General features: G+C 49.7%; 7 protein-coding genes across 7 annotated transcripts; 5 read left to right on the forward strand and 2 right to left on the reverse strand.

Annotated features, from left to right (window-relative positions):
- Positions 1 to 184: 184 nt before the first annotated feature.
- On the forward strand, positions 185 to 2,722 carry FPRO_03335 (uncharacterized protein; the record flags this gene model as incomplete). The annotated part of the gene is made up of 4 exons (XM_031226464.1): positions 185 to 228; positions 316 to 382; positions 454 to 566; positions 616 to 2,722. The coding sequence occupies 4 exons, from the start codon at positions 185 to 187 to the stop codon at positions 2,720 to 2,722; spliced, it is 2,331 nt and encodes a 776-aa protein (XP_031076998.1).
- Positions 2,723 to 3,557: 835 nt separating this feature from the next.
- Positions 3,558 to 5,714, forward strand: FPRO_03334 (uncharacterized protein; the record flags this gene model as incomplete). The annotated part of the gene is made up of 1 exon (XM_031226465.1): positions 3,558 to 5,714. One exon carries the CDS (start codon positions 3,558 to 3,560, stop codon positions 5,712 to 5,714), a length of 2,157 nt encoding a protein of 718 aa, XP_031076999.1.
- Positions 5,715 to 6,122: 408 nt separating this feature from the next.
- Positions 6,123 to 8,419, reverse strand: FPRO_03333 (uncharacterized protein; the record flags this gene model as incomplete). Its single annotated transcript, XM_031226466.1, has 2 exons — positions 6,123 to 8,235; positions 8,310 to 8,419. 2 exons carry the CDS (start codon positions 8,417 to 8,419, stop codon positions 6,123 to 6,125), a joined length of 2,223 nt encoding a protein of 740 aa, XP_031077000.1.
- A 929-nt stretch (positions 8,420 to 9,348) lies between these two features.
- FPRO_03332 (uncharacterized protein) lies at positions 9,349 to 10,595 on the forward strand (the record flags this gene model as incomplete). Its single annotated transcript, XM_031226467.1, has 2 exons — positions 9,349 to 9,500; positions 9,551 to 10,595. The coding sequence occupies 2 exons, from the start codon at positions 9,349 to 9,351 to the stop codon at positions 10,593 to 10,595; spliced, it is 1,197 nt and encodes a 398-aa protein (XP_031077001.1).
- A 1,271-nt stretch (positions 10,596 to 11,866) lies between these two features.
- On the forward strand, positions 11,867 to 12,611 carry FPRO_03331 (uncharacterized protein; the record flags this gene model as incomplete). Its single annotated transcript, XM_031226468.1, has 4 exons — positions 11,867 to 11,879; positions 11,935 to 12,105; positions 12,165 to 12,302; positions 12,358 to 12,611. 4 exons carry the CDS (start codon positions 11,867 to 11,869, stop codon positions 12,609 to 12,611), a joined length of 576 nt encoding a protein of 191 aa, XP_031077002.1.
- Positions 12,612 to 13,069: 458 nt separating this feature from the next.
- FPRO_03330 (uncharacterized protein) lies at positions 13,070 to 14,457 on the reverse strand (the record flags this gene model as incomplete). The annotated part of the gene is made up of 2 exons (XM_031226469.1): positions 13,070 to 13,787; positions 13,835 to 14,457. 2 exons carry the CDS (start codon positions 14,455 to 14,457, stop codon positions 13,070 to 13,072), a joined length of 1,341 nt encoding a protein of 446 aa, XP_031077003.1.
- A 1,019-nt stretch (positions 14,458 to 15,476) lies between these two features.
- On the forward strand, positions 15,477 to 17,930 carry FPRO_03329 (uncharacterized protein; the record flags this gene model as incomplete). Its single annotated transcript, XM_031226470.1, has 1 exon — positions 15,477 to 17,930. The coding sequence occupies one exon, from the start codon at positions 15,477 to 15,479 to the stop codon at positions 17,928 to 17,930; it is 2,454 nt and encodes an 817-aa protein (XP_031077004.1).
- Between the last annotated feature and the right edge of the window lie 1,802 nt (positions 17,931 to 19,732).

The following is a 19,732-nucleotide window of genomic DNA, read 5'->3' on the forward strand; positions in this document are numbered from 1 at the left end:
ACACACGTGATTCGAGTTGGAAAGCTAGACCGAGAATAGCTTAGCTGTATTTTCATCTTTCACTTTCCCGCAGCCTCGATGCATACCAAACATCGTTCTCTCCTTGTACTCACATATCCATTTCCGCCCGTCGCATCTCGAACTTACTATTTCTTGCCTTTCACCTTAATTATAACTTCTCACAATGGCGCCACAAGATTCATTCATAGAAGATGAGGAGGATACCTGGTATGATTCACCGCCCGCCTGGGGGTGGCGCTCGCACCGCACTGCTCCTTGGGTAATGTTTGGTACCCAAAGCTGACCTATTGATAGCCCTCTCTGCATCGAAGAGTTTGATCTTTCGGATAGGAATTTCAGACCTTGTCCTTGTGGATACCAGGTATGATAAGAATAATATCTTGACAGCCAAGCTTGACCTTCCGGCCACGTTTGCTAACTTTGAGGTTACAGGTGTGCCAGTTTTGCTTTAACAACATCAAGAATAATATGAACGGCCTTTGCCCTGCTTGCCGACGACCTTACGACGAAAAAACCATACAGTGGAAAGTTGTTACACAAGAAGAGTATGACAAACCCTCTGCCACCATGGTGCTGTGCTGACCAACCCCCAAGAGTCGCCGAGTTTCGGGCCAATATTCAAAAGAACCAAAAGAAGCGAGCTCTGGATCAACGACAAAAAGAACTACAGAAACGCGAAGCCGAGAAGGAGAACCGTAAGAATCTGATCGGCGTTCGTGTTGTCCAAAAGAACTTGGTCTATATCACGGGTCTTGCACCGACCGTTCGAGAGGACGAACTTCTCAAGACGCTACGAAAGCCGGAGTTCTTCGGCCAGTACGGAAACATCCAAAAGATATCCATTAGTAACCGAAAGAGCTCTGATGGCCAACATCAGTCGCTTGGCATTTACGTGACCTTCGAACGTCCGGAAGAAGCGACGCGGTGCATCCAAGCTGTGCACGGATCCCACAACGGTGATCGAGTCCTGAAGGCGCAGCACGGCACGACGAAATACTGTTCAGCTTGGTTGAAGAATGAAAAATGCGGCAATCCTGGTTGCATGTTCTTGCATGAACAAGGCGATGAGGAGGACAGTTACTCACGACAAGATTTGTCCTCTATGAACAGTATAGGGTCTCAACGGCCTCTCCCGGGAGGCACTTCGCGGTCGGCTTCCCGACAACAGATATCTCATCCTACGCCGCCCCCCGTCGTATCCCATCCGATGACACGCTCCATTAGTAAAGAGGGTTCTGATAATGGTGCCGATGGATCAGCTCTACCTTCCTCAGCCAACTGGGCCCGTAATCCACAGCGAAGTCGCAGAGGCAGTCTTGCTACTAGTGGTGCTGCTTCCAGCCCTGCTATTTCCACAGCTCAGCCTGTCACCGCAGAGCCTGTACCAGAAGAAGCAGTCGAGGAGGAAGACGAGGATGAGTTGGAGGAAGAGGAACCTCAGCAATCGGAGTCAGTTGCTGGACCGTCATCATCTAGGACCCGGGAGCCTGAATCACCCGCACAAGCTCAAGAGTCACCTGATACATGGCTTAAGGAGATTTACAAGACCTTGCAAAATTGTCCCATGCCTATCTTTCCTGAATTTGACGAAGACCAATACCCACCTATGTTCGATCCTCGTGGTGGTGAGAAGCGCCGGGCTATGCGAGAAGAGGAGGATTCACGTTTGACCGGAGAACAGGAAGAGCAACCCGAGGTTCGTGAGCCATCAGAAGGAGAACCTGAGACCGGTGGCAGCCTTGCTCTTGGAGGAGAGCCTGAGGACCGTGACACTTCTAGCGACAACCGAGGTTTTGATCGCCGACCTAGTACTCAGCCTCCTATTCAGCGACTTTCTACTGACGGCCTCTTTGGACCTTCTCTCACCGGTGCTTCACCCTTTGGCCAGAGCTCGGCGAACCCTGGTTCGCGGTCTATGACGCCGCAGCAGCTGTATCTTCGATCTCAGGGCGGGTTTGGCGATGCCCCCCCTGGTATAACCAGCCAAAGCAATGCTTTCCAGAATCAGGGTCAAAGCCAAGGTCAAGGCCACAACCGTCAGTCCTCTCGATTCAGCTTCGCCAACGACAACGCGAGCTCTTCTACCAACGTTAAGGTCGCAGCCAACCCGCGTATCATGGCCCAGCAATCTTCTATGATGCCCAACACGTTTCCGTCGCAGAGCAGCAATCAGTTTTACGGTGCCTCCATGCCCGGGCCGCCTCCTGGTCTTAAGTCAACCGGCACTCCCCCTAGCATGTTCGGTCAGTTTGGTGGACAGGGCTTTGGCGCCCCCAAGGACAATTCGAGTGAGCTTCTTCAGAGTTTAATCGGTCGCGGTCGGGCTGCTAACAACCAGTCCCACGACGCGGGAAAGCGTGAGTTTATGATTCCTTCTTATTCAAACCAGTACCCACCATCCTCTACCTCCACCCCAGCCCCTTCTTCCGGGCTCCTGCCGCCTCTCTATGGTAATACACCTGGAGGGTACCAAGACATGGGCTCTAAGCAGAAGAAGAAGGGAAAGAAGCACAGACATGCTAACACTTCCTCCTCCGGGGGGAGTGGCTTAGTAGATCTTGCAGACCCGAGTATCTTGCAAGCGCGAATGCAGCACCAGTCTCAAGGCAGCGCCGGAGTCGGACAGGGCTTGTTTGGCGGTCAGAGTCAAGGTGGGTACAGTCACAACATGATGTATAATGCAGGCTATGGAAGGTGGTAGTTTTGATGTTTCTCGGAGTTGTTGCAGTCTGGGAGGGTTATGTTTGGTATTCTCTCATCGGTATCGGCTTTTTCTTCTTCTTCATGCACAAAGGGGGGCGTTCTTCGGAAATCAGGGTCAGGGCGAGAAAAGCTGCCTTTCATCGTCCTCGGGGGACACGAGTGTCAAGCGCATCTTGATTCAGCAACCTTTGCGTGATTAATGCTGCTCTGGGCGGTCAGCTTTTGCATCAGGCGTCATCTATGTTTTATTGGGGAAAACGGAGGACGACGAGAGAATATCTCGAGTCTCCTTCCTCCGACTTTTACCGGTCTATGGATGACCGCGCATGGGGGTTCACGTCAGGCAAGCCATCATCGTCTTCCACAAGCCCCCTATGTATGTTAACAAATGTCGATTTCATCCGCCTAGGTTTGGCGGTATCCTTGGTCAGAAATAGCAATACCCTCTATTCTCTCCAAATCGCCTGTTCTTCTCGTTGTCCCCCGTGGAAGACGATGGTCGCCGTAGCATGACCCTGTCCCCAAAGTCTTGTATATAAATGGGGTGTTGCTCTCGTAGCGTAGTCTTTGTGTTTTGCTTTACATTCAGACCGAGTGACTGAACCTGTGCTAACAAGCGTTCAGATGATGAGCTCCCATCCCTGGACGAGGCTACGAATTCTGTCGACGCTCTAGTTTCTGACGACCCTATACTGCCGCCAATTGGTTTGGAAGGTCGCACATCTGTGCCCCCGGGCTTGTCGTTACCCCCAGGACTACCAGGCAACATATCAAGACCTCCATCTACTCAAGGTCATGCAAAACTCACCAATATTGTGCCAGCGTTGCCTAGAATGCCACCCCCTGGACTCTCACAAGGTTCTTTAACGCCTGACCAGTCGCCTGCAAAGCTAAAGCCAGCGACACCTGTCTCGGAAGCAAAGAAGAACATCAAGTCTCTGGCGGCCGAAAGCGGACTCTCGCGGGAAATCACGACACAATCGCAACCGAAGCTTACGAAGGCAAGTTTCTTACAGGATGAGGACTTTCCGGCTTTGGATGCATCGAAGAACAAGAGTCGACCCGCAACGCCCACACCCAAGGCTACACCAAAGGCCAAACGCCATGCTGAGAGGATTGTGGACAGAATGATGGCCAAGGCTGGAGCCAACCTAGAGAGCACGGCTCAGGAAACCAAAGCGGAGGAGGCCCAGGTTCAAGAGACCAAAGCTCAAGAAGTCAAGGCTAAGGAGACCAAGGCCCAGGAAGCGAAACCTGCATCATTGTCCCAAGCAGCAGACAAGAAGCCCATTGCTGTCAACACTCAGGTTGGAAAGAATGTGGCTGTGAAGACCAGTGAACTATCTGCGACAACTGAGAAGTCAACAACAGAGACCTCAGCAGCCTTTCCTCCTTTGCCTACACCCTCGTCTGCCGCAATTGCATCCCCTGTCACACGCACAGCACCAAAGACATTGCGCGTCATTGCAACTCCCAAGGCTGAGGCACCTCCTCCTGCTTCTCCTGCCTTGACCATGGCATCGGTTGCGTTGTCAGGCACTTCTAGGGCTGTTTCCGGTAGTTACAGGCCAGATACACCTGCCAGCGAGATGATTAGTGACAACGCCTCGGTGGTGTCTGCCTCTGTGACCCATTCTCGGGCAAGCTCGCCACCCCCCAGCAGGATTGGTTCTGCTGCGGTAAGAACCACAACCAAGAGTCAACAGCGAAAGCAACGAAAAGATGTTTTGAAGCAAGAAACAAAGTTGATCGCTGAGGCTCCTATTGCAGAGGCAGAGGTACATGCTCCTATCATGGGACGGAAGAAGAAACAGAAGAAGGAAAAGCCTGTTAAGGCGGCCCAGCCTGATGCTTCTACTACCCCCGAGACTCCCGCAGACGAGCCATCCCAGCCACCGTCTCAACAAGAGCCTGTCAAGGAGTTCGAAAGAGAGCCAGAAGAGAAGCCTGTCAAGAGCAAGGCTTCTCAAAAGAAGTCAATCAAATCCAAGGGCAAAACAAAGGAGGTAGAGACTCAACCTTCTCCTCCTCCAGCGTCTCCTAAGGCGTCTACCCCTGATGCCCAAGAGCCACCTGCAAGACCACAGCCTGATCCGGCGTCGGTTTTTTCCGAGATTAAGAACACTCTCTGGGCTTCAAGTGTCGATAAACTCCAGCTGTTTAAGCCCATCGCCAACGGCTCATCTCGCACCGATTACAGTGCTGCTAAGAACAACGCCAATAAGGCTGAGCATTGCAAAGACTGCTCTTGCAAATGTGGAGAAATTCAAGATGAGGATCTTGCAGCGCTGCGCGCAGGAAAGCCTGTCCGAAAGCAATTCCACGTTGATGGCAGCCGCATGCTCATTACCCCTAATGGTGACTGCATACGTGGTCTGACCCCTGAGGAAGAGGACGCCTTTCTAGAACTTCAAGCTGCCATTGCCAACACGGCAGAGAACCCCGGATCGTTCATTGCCCCTAGACATCAGCCTGGCAGTGGAGCATTCTCTCTCATCAAGGGCCGGGCTGTTCCCAATGGACGTCCCAACATCTTCCCCGCCACTGCCCAGCTCCAGTCTCAAGACCCCATCGGAAAGCTTCAGCGAGAGGACGCGCTTAGCTACATCAACCAGTACGTTCTCCCTCGCCTCAACCTAGGTGCTACGAACATGGGATTTCCCAAGGGAGCATCCCCTACTAAGGATGCTGCTGCTGCGAGTCTCAACTCCCTCGCACCCTACTTCTATGGCCCCGATGCCGCTGCCGGTGTGGGTATTTACAGCCCCCCTGATGGAGCACGGGCGATGCAGGACTTCAGCTCAGCCGGAATGTCGAGTGAAGAGCGTGGAAAGAACTTCGGCATGGGTGTCGGTGGTATGCCCTTGATGAGCGTCGAAGATGCAGAGGGCGCCCTTGCGGCTGCTCGACGAGAGACTGAGAAGTTGGAAAAGGGATTGAACCAGGTAATCAAGCGCAACAGACGACTTGTTCTTGGAGGAAACTACTAAGATATAAGAACATCGCACCGCATTGTAACAACACGTTGTATAATGACCAGAGAAGTTGAGGACCTTCAATGGATGACCCATTGAAGCTGTATGATGTTAGGAAGCAAAAATATCGCTACAGAACGACGGGTGGCTTTGTATGATAATCGATAATATCATTATTGGACCAGTGTAACTACTCACAAATGATAAAAATACAAAGAATCGGCACTAAACAAAAGGAATTGCAGGTAATCTAGTCCTGCACAGGATGGTTGGTCAAACTAGAGAGCAACATATGAGAGCCATACGTGAATCTTTCTCAAAAGCCATTTATAATCTTGATTCTGTCCTATGGATTTCATGGACAAGTACTAACAACGTACATATGCAGATATTCAAGAACTAATTGAGTAACCTATTTGGGTATCATACATCTTCCTTCTTTCCATCTTTCTTCCTATGATATGTATCATCTGGCGACCGTCGACGATCTGCCCCAAGAGCTCTCCTTGCATCAGCCGTGACCTGTTTCTTCCCCTCGACAGATAAAGACTCCCGAAGCCTTTCAAGTAGTCTATCCAAAATCCACTCAGTCTCTTCTTGACTTCCCATAAGCGGACTCCGATTGCCTACCCACGACCAAGCCGTTGTATCGTCAGAGACCACGTCCTTTTCAACACCCTCAGCAGTCTCATTTGTTTTCTTGCGACGAGGGTGGTTGTGATGATGATGCCGACCGCTTGGCTGCGCTTTCCCATGTGTTTCGGCATTGCTTTCATCCTCGCCAATAAGCTTGAGATACCATGCCCACTGCTCAAAGGAGTATTTGTGTGGCTTAGATGACTTGAGGTGGTTCATGAGGACTTGGATTTCTGAAATGAGGAGGAAGTGGAGGTTTGTTCCTGTAGGCAACTCCTCATGGGCGTCTCTAAGGCGAGATAGAGAACGACGAACTCGAGCTGTGAAAGTTGAATTATTCCGGTCTTGGCCTGGTCGCGGATCTGCTGGGTCGTCATCTTCTCCAGTTTCTGAGCGTCTAGGTCGTCCGCGGGCGTATTCGTCAAGTTTGTCTTCCTTCTTGGTCGTCGAGTCTGAAGTATCAGTGCTCGAATTCTTCGAAGCTGGTTTCTTTTCCCGGTTTAGGGGCGGTGGCTCTGTGTAATTAGCATACATCAGACCGAAGGTACATCTGTTGATGATGTATTTGAGATCGCTCTTGAAGTTGTCCTCTCCTGGGAGAATAGTGACATTTCCAAGACGAAGCGTTCCATCACGAATTAGTTTGACAACGGTGTCTCCAGCGTTTGAAATAAGGACTGTCATGGTAGGCAGTGCAAGCAAAGACCAAAAGACGAAAAATGACTTTCCAGCGTTCGAAATAGGAGTCACGTCGCCGTATCCGATTGTTGTGAGACTGACGAAGCAGAAGTAGAAACCATCAAAGTACTTCCACCCTTGATAGTCTTCTTCACACTTAACAAAGATATAGGCGCCCAAGAGCCACAGAATAAGCCATACGCCAGTTGAGATACCCATGGCGACCCAGCGACGACGATATGATGTTTGAGCTTGGATCTTACGCATAAGATCGAATTCTGCCTTTCGACGCTCATATTCTGTCGCTGGTAGCTGATTGTTTGATTGTGCACCCTGGGAAACCATAGAGTCTTGTCGTCGTGGCTCTCGAATTGGCTCGAGTACCTCATCCTGGCCTTTCTTGGTCATGGTTCGGACAATACGTCGGCGTTTCTTCTCTTCCATTCTGGCATCAACTTGTTTCTTGCCTCGCTCAAGGACAAGACTGCGGATAGAACCGATGACCAAACCGAGACTGATGACACCGACCAGAGCATATGGCATCATAAGAGCTCGTCCGAGATTTGTTTGAGCTGTGAAATCACCAAAACCGACGGTAAATAGAGTTACATCCGCCCAGTATACAGTGTCGAGATAGTTCCAGTTTTCGATATTGGAAAACACAACGGCCCCGACTAGTAAGTACAGGAGAAACATGATGGTCTGCAACATGAGAGTCCGTTGGCTGGGCGTCAAGTTGAAGTCGTTGGGATAATGGCCAACCGATGCTCCATAGAATGTTATCACCATAAGAGAAGCATCGACAAAGTAGAGAATAGCAGCCCATATGCCGTAGTAAAAGGCCTGCGACCATATGAGCTCATTCTTGGGGTGACCAAAGCCTTCATAGAGCGGTCCAGAGGCTGTAGCTAGAAGGGCCATGAGCAAAATAGCAGAGATGTACCATCCGATGATAGTGAGCGGCTGAGCGATAGTAAAGCGTACACGGCGTGTCATGTTTAGTAGGAGGAAGATATTTGATATGATGGCCATGCCAAGCTGGATAGCGTTTATGACGGTGAGCCATATTGGGTCAGCGACAAAATCTGCCTCCTTGAGAGGCTGTTTCGGAATGTAGTGCTGTCTCCATGGGCGTACGAGAGCGCAGATACTGAAGGCTGAGGCAACAGGACCGAGGGTGCCGGCGATCATGGGGAATGCTGAGGAAGCAAACCACCAGCGGCTGAATAGTCAGAGATGAGTATAGATAGTGTGATGGAGGTGAGGTGAGGCGAAGTGAAGTGAAGTGAAGCTTACTTTGGAGCGAGATGAGCATCATCGTTTCCTATACGTCTGTCATGGGAGACAGACTCTTCAATAATGTCAGTCTCCTGTTGGATATTATCTCCAAGATCCCCGTCGTCCATGAGGATATCTCAAGCCTATGGCGATCCAATGTCAAGGATAGAATCGACAACAAGGTAGCATATCCTAGATAGTTTGTAGATAAGATAATCGCTTTCTGCAGTGTAAGTCAAGACTTATATATGTCTTGGCAAAAAGAAGGGATCCATATCGATTTAAGGAGGATAATCAGAAGAAAGAATTCTTGGCGTGGGGATAAACATGCACATGCCCGTTGGAATGACGTCGGGCGAGATCAGATCTTTAGTTGGAGGGAAACAAACGGGTTTTGATCACGAGCTAAACCAACTTTACGAGACTTGCATGGCCTGTCAGAGACAAGGGATATCATTCCTCGGGGGTTGAGTTGGTGGTGATCTAGCGGCTACAGCGGCTCAAATCAGGGGAATCAACGCAGGATCTAAGGAAAAGACGGCATCTGACTGAGTTAGTGGTTACTCAAGGTTTATTGATTCGATCATTGTTCCCCCTAACGTTAGTGAGTTTTGTTCGTGCTAAATATTCAGCTCCTCTCGAACGAAGAATGTTATTGCCGGATCGTCATTTGTGGAGTGAGCAAGGTCTAGCCAATGATATTAAAGAATTATGCAACGTTCAAATTCCACTCTTCAGCCAAAACAAGCCCTTCCGCATCTCATGCATTTTTCAAGAGTTCTCGATATTGGTCTTTTGACAGAACATCTTGTGCTTCTATTCAATTGGTGCTTTATATTTGATTCCAGCCTCATGAAATCCGGGTTTTGTTAGTTGAATTGATATATCACCTGCGAAGGAATCGACTTCTGAAACCACGCGTTTTCTCGTTTTCACTCATCACAGAGCGTGTAAGTCAAATAAACAATTGTCTCTCGACATCCATTGACTAATCTTGTTGAAGTTTTAGAAAAAAAAAGTCATTACTTACCATATCGATTGGTAATGCTATAGCAGCATGCAAAGATGTCTCCATTTCCAAGCCCTTCATCGTGCTACTCATAAGCGACTCGCCAATCCCATCCACAGACCATGGCAGCGACTCTATAGCATCCGGAGCCATGACCGTGTCCAAGTGCGATGTGGTTCAGCTGGCCATGTGAGCATTGAGTAAGCCATCATCTCATACTCATGAACCCATTACTAATGCTTCATAATAGCCTCATCAACATTACCGAGCAGCCAGACTCTCCACTCTTCATTCAACTCCCAGCTTCACCCGCGGATGGCGATCAACCTCCTCATATACCTAGATTTCTCCAAGGCAAGCCACTTGCCAGCATCAACTATCGTTGGAACTCCTTTGACGACGAGTTGCGCGAAACTGCTCCAGTCGACGATGTCTGGCCAACGCCAATCCACGATACCTTCTTCGCCTATCAGTGGATAGTAGAAAACCTTGCTCCCGAAGGTCTCAAGAGGCGCGGTATCTATGTCTATGGCTCTCATCTAGGCGCAAGTCTTGCCTCATCTCTGGCACTCTCGGAATCACGACCGCACAAACCATTTGCAGTCCGGGGTCTGGTGGCATATAATGGAATCTACAATTGGACCATGTTTTTCCCGGACCACCCAGCAAATCTCGGAAAGTTTGCAAATAACAGAACCAACTACTTCAGACCTCGAGAGGGAACATACGTGCATTACCTTCAGCAGAACCTACCGATATTCTTCCAGTCAACGGTCGACATGTTCGATGTCTTCGCCAGCCCAAGCCTCTTCTTCCACAACCCAGGAATAAAAGTTCCCTCGTCTTACCACATGTCGGAAGAAGAGTCTGCAGCCATCGAAGTCTTGACCAACCCGAATGCCGAGTTCAATATGAAAGAAAAGACACCACGTATGTCAAGGCTGGTGTTTCCGCCCCGCAAATCGACGCTCAAGATCCCCGAGACACTTCTGCTGTACGACACACTTCCTGTACCGACAACGACGAACAGAACGGGCCGGTCATTTAGTGGGAAGCAGTGGGGGAACAGCTTAGAGCTGCAAGCGCGCGAACTGGGTGAGATGATGCAGCGAAGTATCCAGATGGTCGAGCTGAAGGAGAGAGGATTCTGGGATGCGGATGTTTCGATGTGGGAGAATGAGCCACGGCGAAGGGTAAAGATGGAACATGCTGGGGAAGAGTCGGAGGATATGGTGATGGATGAAAAGGGAGAGAAGGTCGTGGAAGAGTGGTTAACAGAGAGACTATCACCATAGAATCGATCTCATGATCATGTAGGTAGCAATACATAATAGACATGTACAGTACATCCAATACATGCAGCAATACCTAGTTCGAATGTTGGTTGATAAAGAGGTGACCTATTTTGGGGTAGCACAGCGCTAAAGCAGCGACGGAGCATTGAGAAAGCTTGTCTGGTGGGGTAATATGCGACTGGAGGAGCCCTTGATATCGAGCGAGACGTAGTATCTCTTTTTGTCGTTCGAGTCTAGACCGAGCGGCTGGAGCACTTTATCAGCCCAAGTTTGAGAAGCTGACTCGAGGAGATGTACCAGGAAGTACTTGATTGACAAGGAAATACAGTCAATCACGACAGACAGTATTCGTCAACTTCAAAGAGACCTGCCACTCCAACTGAGTGACAAGTGGACCAGCGGCTAACCAATGCACGCTGTCGTCAGGGCGGGCGGTCTCGTTTTCAATATTACCTTAGCGTCCAGGGTCACAAGGCCTGACATGTCTCCCGTCTTCTTCTGGACCCCTTGACATTTCCCCTACAGTGTCAGTTTCACCTCTGATAAAATTCCACAAGAGAAATCACAGAATCAACAAGAATGCAAGATTATAAGGATTGCACGTAGTCTATCCATGTCTCGACTCTCTCCTCCCCCTGGGTAATTCACTCCTCCAAGTACCAGGGGTAATCTGCCGATAATCAAGATCAAGTTTTATTATTGCCTACCCCGTAACTATACCTGTCCTAGGCACTAAATTATCCGGTGGATCCTCTGTCACCCCCCCTGGAAATGCTTGTTTTTCAGTGGCTGCCTCAGATTCCAGTTCCAGTTCAAGTTGGAATCCTTGGATGCGCAAGGATGCTTCAGTTGAGATTAGGTTGGATTGCATCCAATGTCACCCACTACCGCTACCGCTGCCTCTGCTCTGCCTCTGTGCCTGTGTCTGTACAGTCATGTACAGTACATGACTTACGAACAGGTCATGGCTGAGCAGTTTCATCTCCCGTCTGCCCGCCTCTATTCTTATCCTTATCCTTAATCTTCCTTCACCTTCTAACTACTAAGATACCTACCTTTCTACCCTTTGTCTTGACAAGACACGCACCACTCTCCCAAGCTTCTTCTGGTACGTTTTCTCTTGATTCCTGCTTCGTGTGGACTTTATCGTCCTGGTCTGTCTCAGTCAACTTCAGACGTGCAAATCCCAACAGCTTAGCCAGCTCAAGGAAGCATAAGCGATAGAGTTAAGCTGACCATCTCTTATCACCAGAAATCCTATATCAAACACCATGCCTGGAATTCGTAGGTCGCAATCCGACAGCGTCCTCAGAACACACTCTAACAAGCCCTTCAACAGCTCTGCACGCCCTTGATAACCTCAAGGCCAAGCTCAAGGCCGCCTTCAAGAAGAAGGATAACAAGGAGGAAGCCAAACCCGCCGACCCCAAGCCTGCTGAGACAAAGCCTGCCGATACCACAGCTGCCGCCGAGCCTACCAAGACCGAGGCTGCTCCTCCTGCTCCCGCCAGTACGTTTCTCCCCCTACGATCTGTTGAATACCATGTTACTGACTGTCGTGTGCCACAGCTGAGCCAGCTCCTGCAGCTGAACCCGCTGCCCCTGCAGCCGAACCAGCTAAGGAGGAGGCCAAACCCGCAACTGAGGTCAAGCCTGAGGCTCCCGTTGCTGCTGCTGAGCCAGCCAAGACCGAGGAGCCAGTTGCTCGTATGTCGCAATCTAGACAATATCCATGATCAAGAACTCGAACTAATGATCGAAGCTCCTGCGACTGAACCCGCCAAGCCCGACGCTGCTCCGGCCACCGAAGCTCCCGCTCCCGCTCCCGAGCCTGCCAAGACCGAGCCCGCCCCGGCTGCTGCCCCCGCTGCCGCAACTGCTCCTGTCGTCGAGACTCCAGCTCCCGCCCCAGCTGCTGCCGAGACTACACCCGCGGCCCCTGCTGAGGCTCCCAAGGAGGAAGAGAAGAAGGATACTCCTCCTGCCCCTGCTCCTGCCCCTGTGGCCTCTGCTTAAATGCGACTCGAACAAGCTTACCCTCTCTCGGAGTAAGATCTCGATGAGGATACCTTGATCGATTAGAGTACCAAGAATGTGCGTTTGTAATTGTCTTAGAGGCATGAGTCTTTTAGTTACATGACAGGCTCGCTGTCGATGTCTGTTCGCTTTTCTCCTAGCAGTTGGCTGGATACCCAGAGAGAAAAGTGTCGCGATGTTTTGTTTTAAATATACCCGCTTTCTATATCTAGATACTTCCCTCGCTCTAGTTCCACATTGTGCTTTTCTAGGATCATATTGCAAATCGAAGGGATTATCATGAGGTATGAGATATTCCCATAGTCTAAACTCATAATCGTATTTAATGGATGGTTGGAATCTTTTGGAATTCTAGGGGACGAATGCGCACATGAAAATCTATGACCGGTCCAACTCCGTAATATGCCAGAAATTCCAGATACTGGTATGCGTATCCCCTAAGAATCTCTAGCCCATGGTGCTTTGGTAACAGTGATTTGGGCGCTGGTAGATTCACTTGTTGGTGTAGCGCCTCGAGGTGACCTAGCAAGTGACCCTGAACTGGGTCCTGGTGGTGGCATTCGAGTATAGGGAATCCCAGCTGCCGGTGGAACTGGCATTCTGGCAGCTTGAGCCCATGGCGCAGTTGTTCCGGGCCCTGAAGGTACTGGAGCTGCTGTGGTTGGCTGGTTCGCCATATGGACGCTTTGTGTTGGAGTTGCAGCATCTGGATCAGCATCCCAAGAGAAGAGCGAACCGAACGGGAAGTGTTGGACAACTGGGAACTTGGACAACACTTCGGCGTTGAACATCTTGATCATACCCTTGTTAATCTTGCCCCAACCATCCCGAATACCAGAGATATCAAAAAGAATGGGACTGTGTTCCCAGAACGGCCCCTTCTTAACGTCGTTTATGAAGCCAATGGCAGAAAAGTACATATTGACCTGTCGCTGGTCCTCCACAACAGCGGCTTTGGTAACGTCACTAGGCTTCGGCGCACCTTTGACAGATCCCTCCAAAGGCATTGGTTCGTCATCGTTTATAGGTCGTGTGAATTGTGCAGAGCCGAATACATAGGGCATGAAGGAATGATCGTCGAGGCCCCAGACGCCGTGGGAACCAGCGGGTTCGAGAGTGTAGGTTAGGATGAGTTTCCTCACCACGTTGAGATATCTAAGAGTGTTAGCAGAGCCCTTTTAGTATATGCAAAGGCAACATACGGTTCGATAACCTTGAGGACAATCTCGCGCTCGATCTCGCCTCCTTGTTGTCCATCTTTGAAGTATCCCAGCTTCCATAGACAGCCAAGAAATGCTATAAAACTGAGCTCATGTCCAGTTCCATAGTCTAGTCTTTGAACGCTGCCGAAACCACCAAGTAAGTAGCTAGAGACTTCTTCTTTCGCCTTTCCATCGCCAATCTTGAGGGTTTCACCTAGGAGCCCTTCTCCCAACAACTCGTCCAAATGCTCCTCAAAGATAGCATACCACTTCCGGAAGCTGACATTCCCAAACCGTCGAGGGCCGGGGTCAGGCGGTGCTTGGTCGATGAAGCTTTCAACCTTTGCCAAAAGGTTCTGTAGAGCTTGGACGGACGGCGATGTCGGCGGTTTCGAATTGAGGGGAAAGGTGCGGGGGAGGGGTGACGACGTTTGGTTTCGAGGACATAAGGCGTGGTTAAGCTGGAGGATGAAGGTTCCTATATCGCGGTAGGCGAGGCTGGTAAGGAAGCGTGCGACGTCGGGGCCTTCGTTGATGCGCTTCGAGGGTTTGGTGAATGCTGGCGGGGAGCTGAGGTCCAAGATCTCAAGAGTCTGGTGTTTTGGAGGGGTTGCGGACGTCATGTTGATGACGGCTCGAATCCTTGGGTACAGCGCTGAGGATTTCTTGACTATGAAACAAAGATGGAATCTTGTTTGAGAGGATCGGGCAGGTTTTACGGTGTAAGAATAACAAGTGGGCGTTGGTGCTTGGTTGAAGCTGAGTTGGTTCTGCTGGATGGTTGGAGATAATTTAGTAATATATTTTCATGATTGACAACCATGAAGGTTCAATCACTACACCTACCTAGGAATCTAACATGAAGAAACACGGGTTCGCCTAGAAGGTCTATCACCCTAATAATTCCCATGAGTTCCAGTCGCCGCTTTCAAAAATATAGCCTGATCTTGTTTTCTGGCTGGGGAGGAAAGAAAACTCAGGACCTTGACCACAAGCGATTAAATACTCAGGTAAATCTAGCCTAAACTTAGGGAACTATTTGCTAGGTTTATTTTGACACCCTATATTAAGGTCTTATTTTCTTGCTCCCTACCTTAGGCATGGGCTTCACATGGCCTCATGGAATTCTTGAGAAGATATGCATACAGGGATCATGACAATGATTGCGACTGGCTACTTTGGGAATTTCCTACAGATATGCAACCACTTCACAGGTAGAAATGTAGTTTCAAGATCTCAGGCCGCCAGGCGACATAGGATCTATTTAATGCTTCAAGAATCAAGGTCGCATGAAATTTATATTCTTACCAACTCCCGACAATTATGTCATTTGTCATGTCTCATGGGAGCATGGGAGCTTTCAGTCACAGCTTTAAGCTCCCGTCATTAAGCTTCCATCTCTCGCCCCACTTCGTCCTTCCAACCTCCATGCGCCTGCTTTGAGCGCCGTTGTTCACCACTTCAACTCAATCTTGAAGCTGTCGGCTTGTCTCGCACTTGTCTCTATATCGAAGGAGCTGAAAGGAGAGACTATCAGAGAGTTTTTTACGTCTCTAAACCGCGATTACGTCTCTATCCGTGGACGCGCTGCCTTGGCGCGTTCGGCACTCTCGATAACACAGCACAATAACAAAACCTCGAGATGGTGGTACAGTTGCGGTCCAGGGGTAAGGCCGGTGGATCATCAGCTGAGCCTGAAGCGACAGGAAAACCGCGGAAACGTACTAGAGGAGAGAAGTCAAAGACATCTTCTGCGCTTAGGCCAAGCATTGAAGTACAGATCAATGCATCAGGGTCGAACTCAAGTCGACAGTCAACCATTCATGCAATTCCGCAAGATCAATCCTCAACCAGCCTGAGCCGGGTAACGAGATCGAATAGAGCCAATACTCCTCATGAAAAGCTACCCTCACCCACTCCGAGAAAACGTCCCGCCACGGACGCAGGTTCCAAGCCCCAGCGTCATTCTCGTCGCAAAGTTGCGCTTAAAAGTGCTGAAGAGGATGAACAACCTCCGCTGAACCAGGAACACGAAGAGGCTTCGGAAGCGGAGGAAAATGCCCTACCGGAGCGCCCGGACTTGATAAATATCATCAATTCGAACATCCTAGATGCCAATAGTTCTAGCAACAGGCTACCCATCGATGGCGGATTACACCCAGGTAGAACTGGCAGGAGGATGCCTAGGGCAAAAGTTCCTCAGATTGCAGACTCGAACGAAAATATCGACTTTGGCGACATGCAGGAGCAGGAACGAGACACCGCTGAAAATAATCAAGCGTCAACTCCAAGTCCCCAGCAACCAGTAGCACCACATGAAGAACAACCACTATCCGGCCAGGAGGCTCCGCCGGCGACGCAACTAATGGCACAAATTAATGCATCTTCCCACAAGCGATCGTTACGAAAACGCAAACGGCAGAGCCAGAAACCGACTTATGGCACACCTGGTTATAATGCAAGGGGCGCGTCCCCAGAGCTTGGTTCAGCACCTCCTCAGGCGCCAGCCACAGAGGAATCAGCGTCACAGCAGGCCCACGCTGGGGTTGATGACTATGAAGTTCCGTCTGACAGAGAGCAACAAAGTCAGCCGATATTGTCAAGAGGGGAGAAGGAGACCCACGGCACGCAGGCTGAACATAGACGGAAAAGTAAACAGGGCAAACGAAAGAGAAGTCAACATGAGCAACAAAGTGGGCAAACACCAACACGGGCCGAGGAAGGGCCAGAAGAAGAGAGAAATGGAGAGGGTACCCGAAAGAAAGATAAGAATGGAGATCAAGATAGGGAATATGAGAATGAAGATATAGACTCCGACGGTGATGAGCCGGCAGCAGAACATGAGCTTGATATATCGGATTTAACTGAAGATTCGTTGCTGCTCGACGAACCACCGAGTGGTTCGCAAACAGCGCTCCTAACCCCTACCGCCTGGGTAAGGCGAGATACAGTACAGAAACTTGTTTGGTACACAACTTTCTCAGGGTGGATGAATGGAAGAAAGTGGCAGAACGATGCTCTCGAGTCCGCAAAAACAGCTTCTGAAGCATTGGGAAAGGGCGGATGTGTGCGATCGAGGCTTATCTTGGCCAAACTTTACAGTCTCTATGAACTATGTAAAGAGATCCCGTCATCATCGATATCACAGCAGTTGGAATATATTCGCGAGCACACAGCCCAGCTCAGCAGTTTATACACCACACTTCGCGTGGCTATTGACGAGTTCATTTCATCCATCAACACAATAATGGAGCAGGGCGATGCGAAGCAAGTGGGCAGTGGTTTTCGATATGTGACAAAGTTGCACAGACGCATCATTCCTATGCTGGTTCTGGTATTAGATCGAATTTTCCAGGCTGGATGTGGAAGACCTGGTGAGAGTACCAAAAAGCTCGGATTTCAAAAAGGAGAATTTACAGTGTACACACTAGAGCCACTGGAAAGGACTGCAGGCTGGGTCCAGAGACTCTCCCAGGTCGTGGAAAGCTGGTACGAGCTTCATCCTCCCTCAAGAGAACGTGATCAAAGCGAGAAGTCTAAGGAGCACCGAAGAATTTTCGGGGAAGCCACAAAGCAGCTCAAGACATCACTCGAAAAGGCCAGAGAAAGCATTGATGCCATTAAGAGAGCGCCGGTCCAACGAAAGAAAGTTATGCAGAAGGATGAGGCTATACGAATGGAACGCGAGGCTGAAGCGCAGCAGCGCAGAGACATGCAAGACATGCAGATGCAGCGCTTTCTACAGTCGATGCAGAAGGTTGAATCATCTCAGGCGCGTCCGTCCACGACGGGCTCATACCGGCGGGCAGTGCGCAGCTACCGCTCCATAGCTAGTCAGTCAGGCTTGATTAGATCGCAAGAGCCGTCTGATGATGATTATTTTGAGAAGCATGGCTGGCACTACTGGGAAGATGACCATCTCTTAAGCTTGATCCGAACCACATCCCACCCGAACTACGAGGTCTTCCACCGGATCCTTCCTAATCGAGATCCTGATGAGCTGAAAGAGCGGTCAAATTATTTGAGGATGATTATGCGAGACAAGTACGAGCGGAAGGGTATCCAGCCGCCTGGATGGTGTGTTGCTGAAGATTGAAACCAAGATCAGGGACTGTTGGAGTTGGGAGCATTTGCTTTTACGATACCCTGAACAATGCCAGATACGCCTCTTGAAATTCAAGCGAACTGCATACGATTAATGAAAGAAGGTTTACACATATGCATTTTTATGGCAAAGAGTATTATTACCTAACGTAGTACAGAACTGGCATTGATGGCGAATCAGTCATGATGAACATATCAAGGCTCTCTTTGATGACATCAGGAGCCAAAAGAAGCTGGTATTGATTGTCAGCAGTTGAGTTGGTGTGCGGATAACGTTTCATGTCCTTCATGGACGCTTGAAGTCCTGCCAACGGCGTAATGCCACATCATTGACTCCCAAGGTAGCATTATCTGTCTATCACATTGACACATTCGGCGCATCAAGAACAAAGCATCCGTGATTCCGCCAGCACATGCAAACTTGAACACCCTGCAATGGTGTGGTGATTTAGACACTTGGCCTGTATCAGTCGGAACATATTGCAATGGCCTTTTGGGTTCTTGTATGATTGATCACAGACGTTGGAATTGGTTGAAGCGCCTTTAACGCCACATGTGATGGTGAAGGGACCACGCTATTGCCCAGGTAAGAAAAGCGGCGAATCAGGTCTAGGTCATTTGGGGTAATAAGTCAACACATCAGGATTTATTTTGGCCGTCTTCACGCGTTTTCCACGCGCCGCGGGAGATTTGATAGATCCAGCCACGAGCATGGATTTCGCCCTTTGATTCTTTGTCTTTAGGCTCCTAATTGACCTGAACCAAGAGAATATGAGGTTAGGATAAAGTAGCTCAAAGATCTTCAGGCTTCTGAAAGCTACCCAGGTCGTGGCTTGCATTAATTGCCGTGCATTGCATATAGTGCCTTACTTAGGTCCATACAGCGGGTCGTCGCACGCAGAACCAGATGTTGCCCAATGTCTAGGGCTTCTTTGGGGCATCTCAATGGCCAGACTGATCTTTGCCTTGCCGTAAAGGATAGTGCAATGTTTCCGGTCCAAGACATCGAATGGCAGTCTAATGTCCGCGCAGTAGCGAGAGCAGAGCCATCAGTCATTGGATCTTTAACCAAGAACCAAAACCAAATGGAGGGATGGAAGCCACCCGCGCGTAGCCCAAAGACCCCTGATTCGAAGCGACAGTGGACGAGGAGCCCCGCCCCCCCTGGAACGGTCGCTACAGTCCGACCGCTGGGGACCATCAGGGCCCTGGGAGAAAAAGCAATGTTAGTGGCCGGTGAAACTCCACTTTCACCACTGGGACTGGGTGCCTGTGTGGAAATGGGAAGAACAGCTCAGGATATGGATCACAAGGTGATAGACCAAGAGGTACGTATCCATCCGCAATCTAATATCCCGTCCCATCGACAAGACAGCTCAGCTTTCTCTTTTCCCTTTCCAATTTCATCTCCTCTCCCTCTAACAAGAAGCTTGCGAACAGCGTCAGTGCAGGAGTCATTCTCGACTTCTCTAACTGCTTCATTGCATTGCATTGCCTTGCTTCTTTCTTCCGTTCCTTAATTCTATCTGTCTTATACTCCACCGTTGTAAACGGTTTTCTAGCTGCCAGCGAAGCGCGGTTTTGCTGGATAAAAAGGAGTCCAACTCAAGGTGAGATTAACCAATTCCTAGCGGCTGATACCTACATATCCTTGCCAAAAGAGCTCATGGCTCGTGCTGTTTTCTCCCCTGGCATCTCTTGATTATCCTAGGATGACAGTCGAGCTTGGTTGTTGAACGACTGACTTAAAAAAAAAGTCCCGTGCGACATCCATATATAACCTATCACGGGTAC

The sequence above is a fragment of the Fusarium proliferatum genome (assembly GCF_900067095.1).
Source record: "Fusarium proliferatum ET1 genome assembly, contig: FPRO_scaffold002, whole genome shotgun sequence".
Taxonomy (NCBI): Eukaryota; Fungi; Ascomycota; class Sordariomycetes; order Hypocreales; family Nectriaceae; genus Fusarium; species Fusarium proliferatum.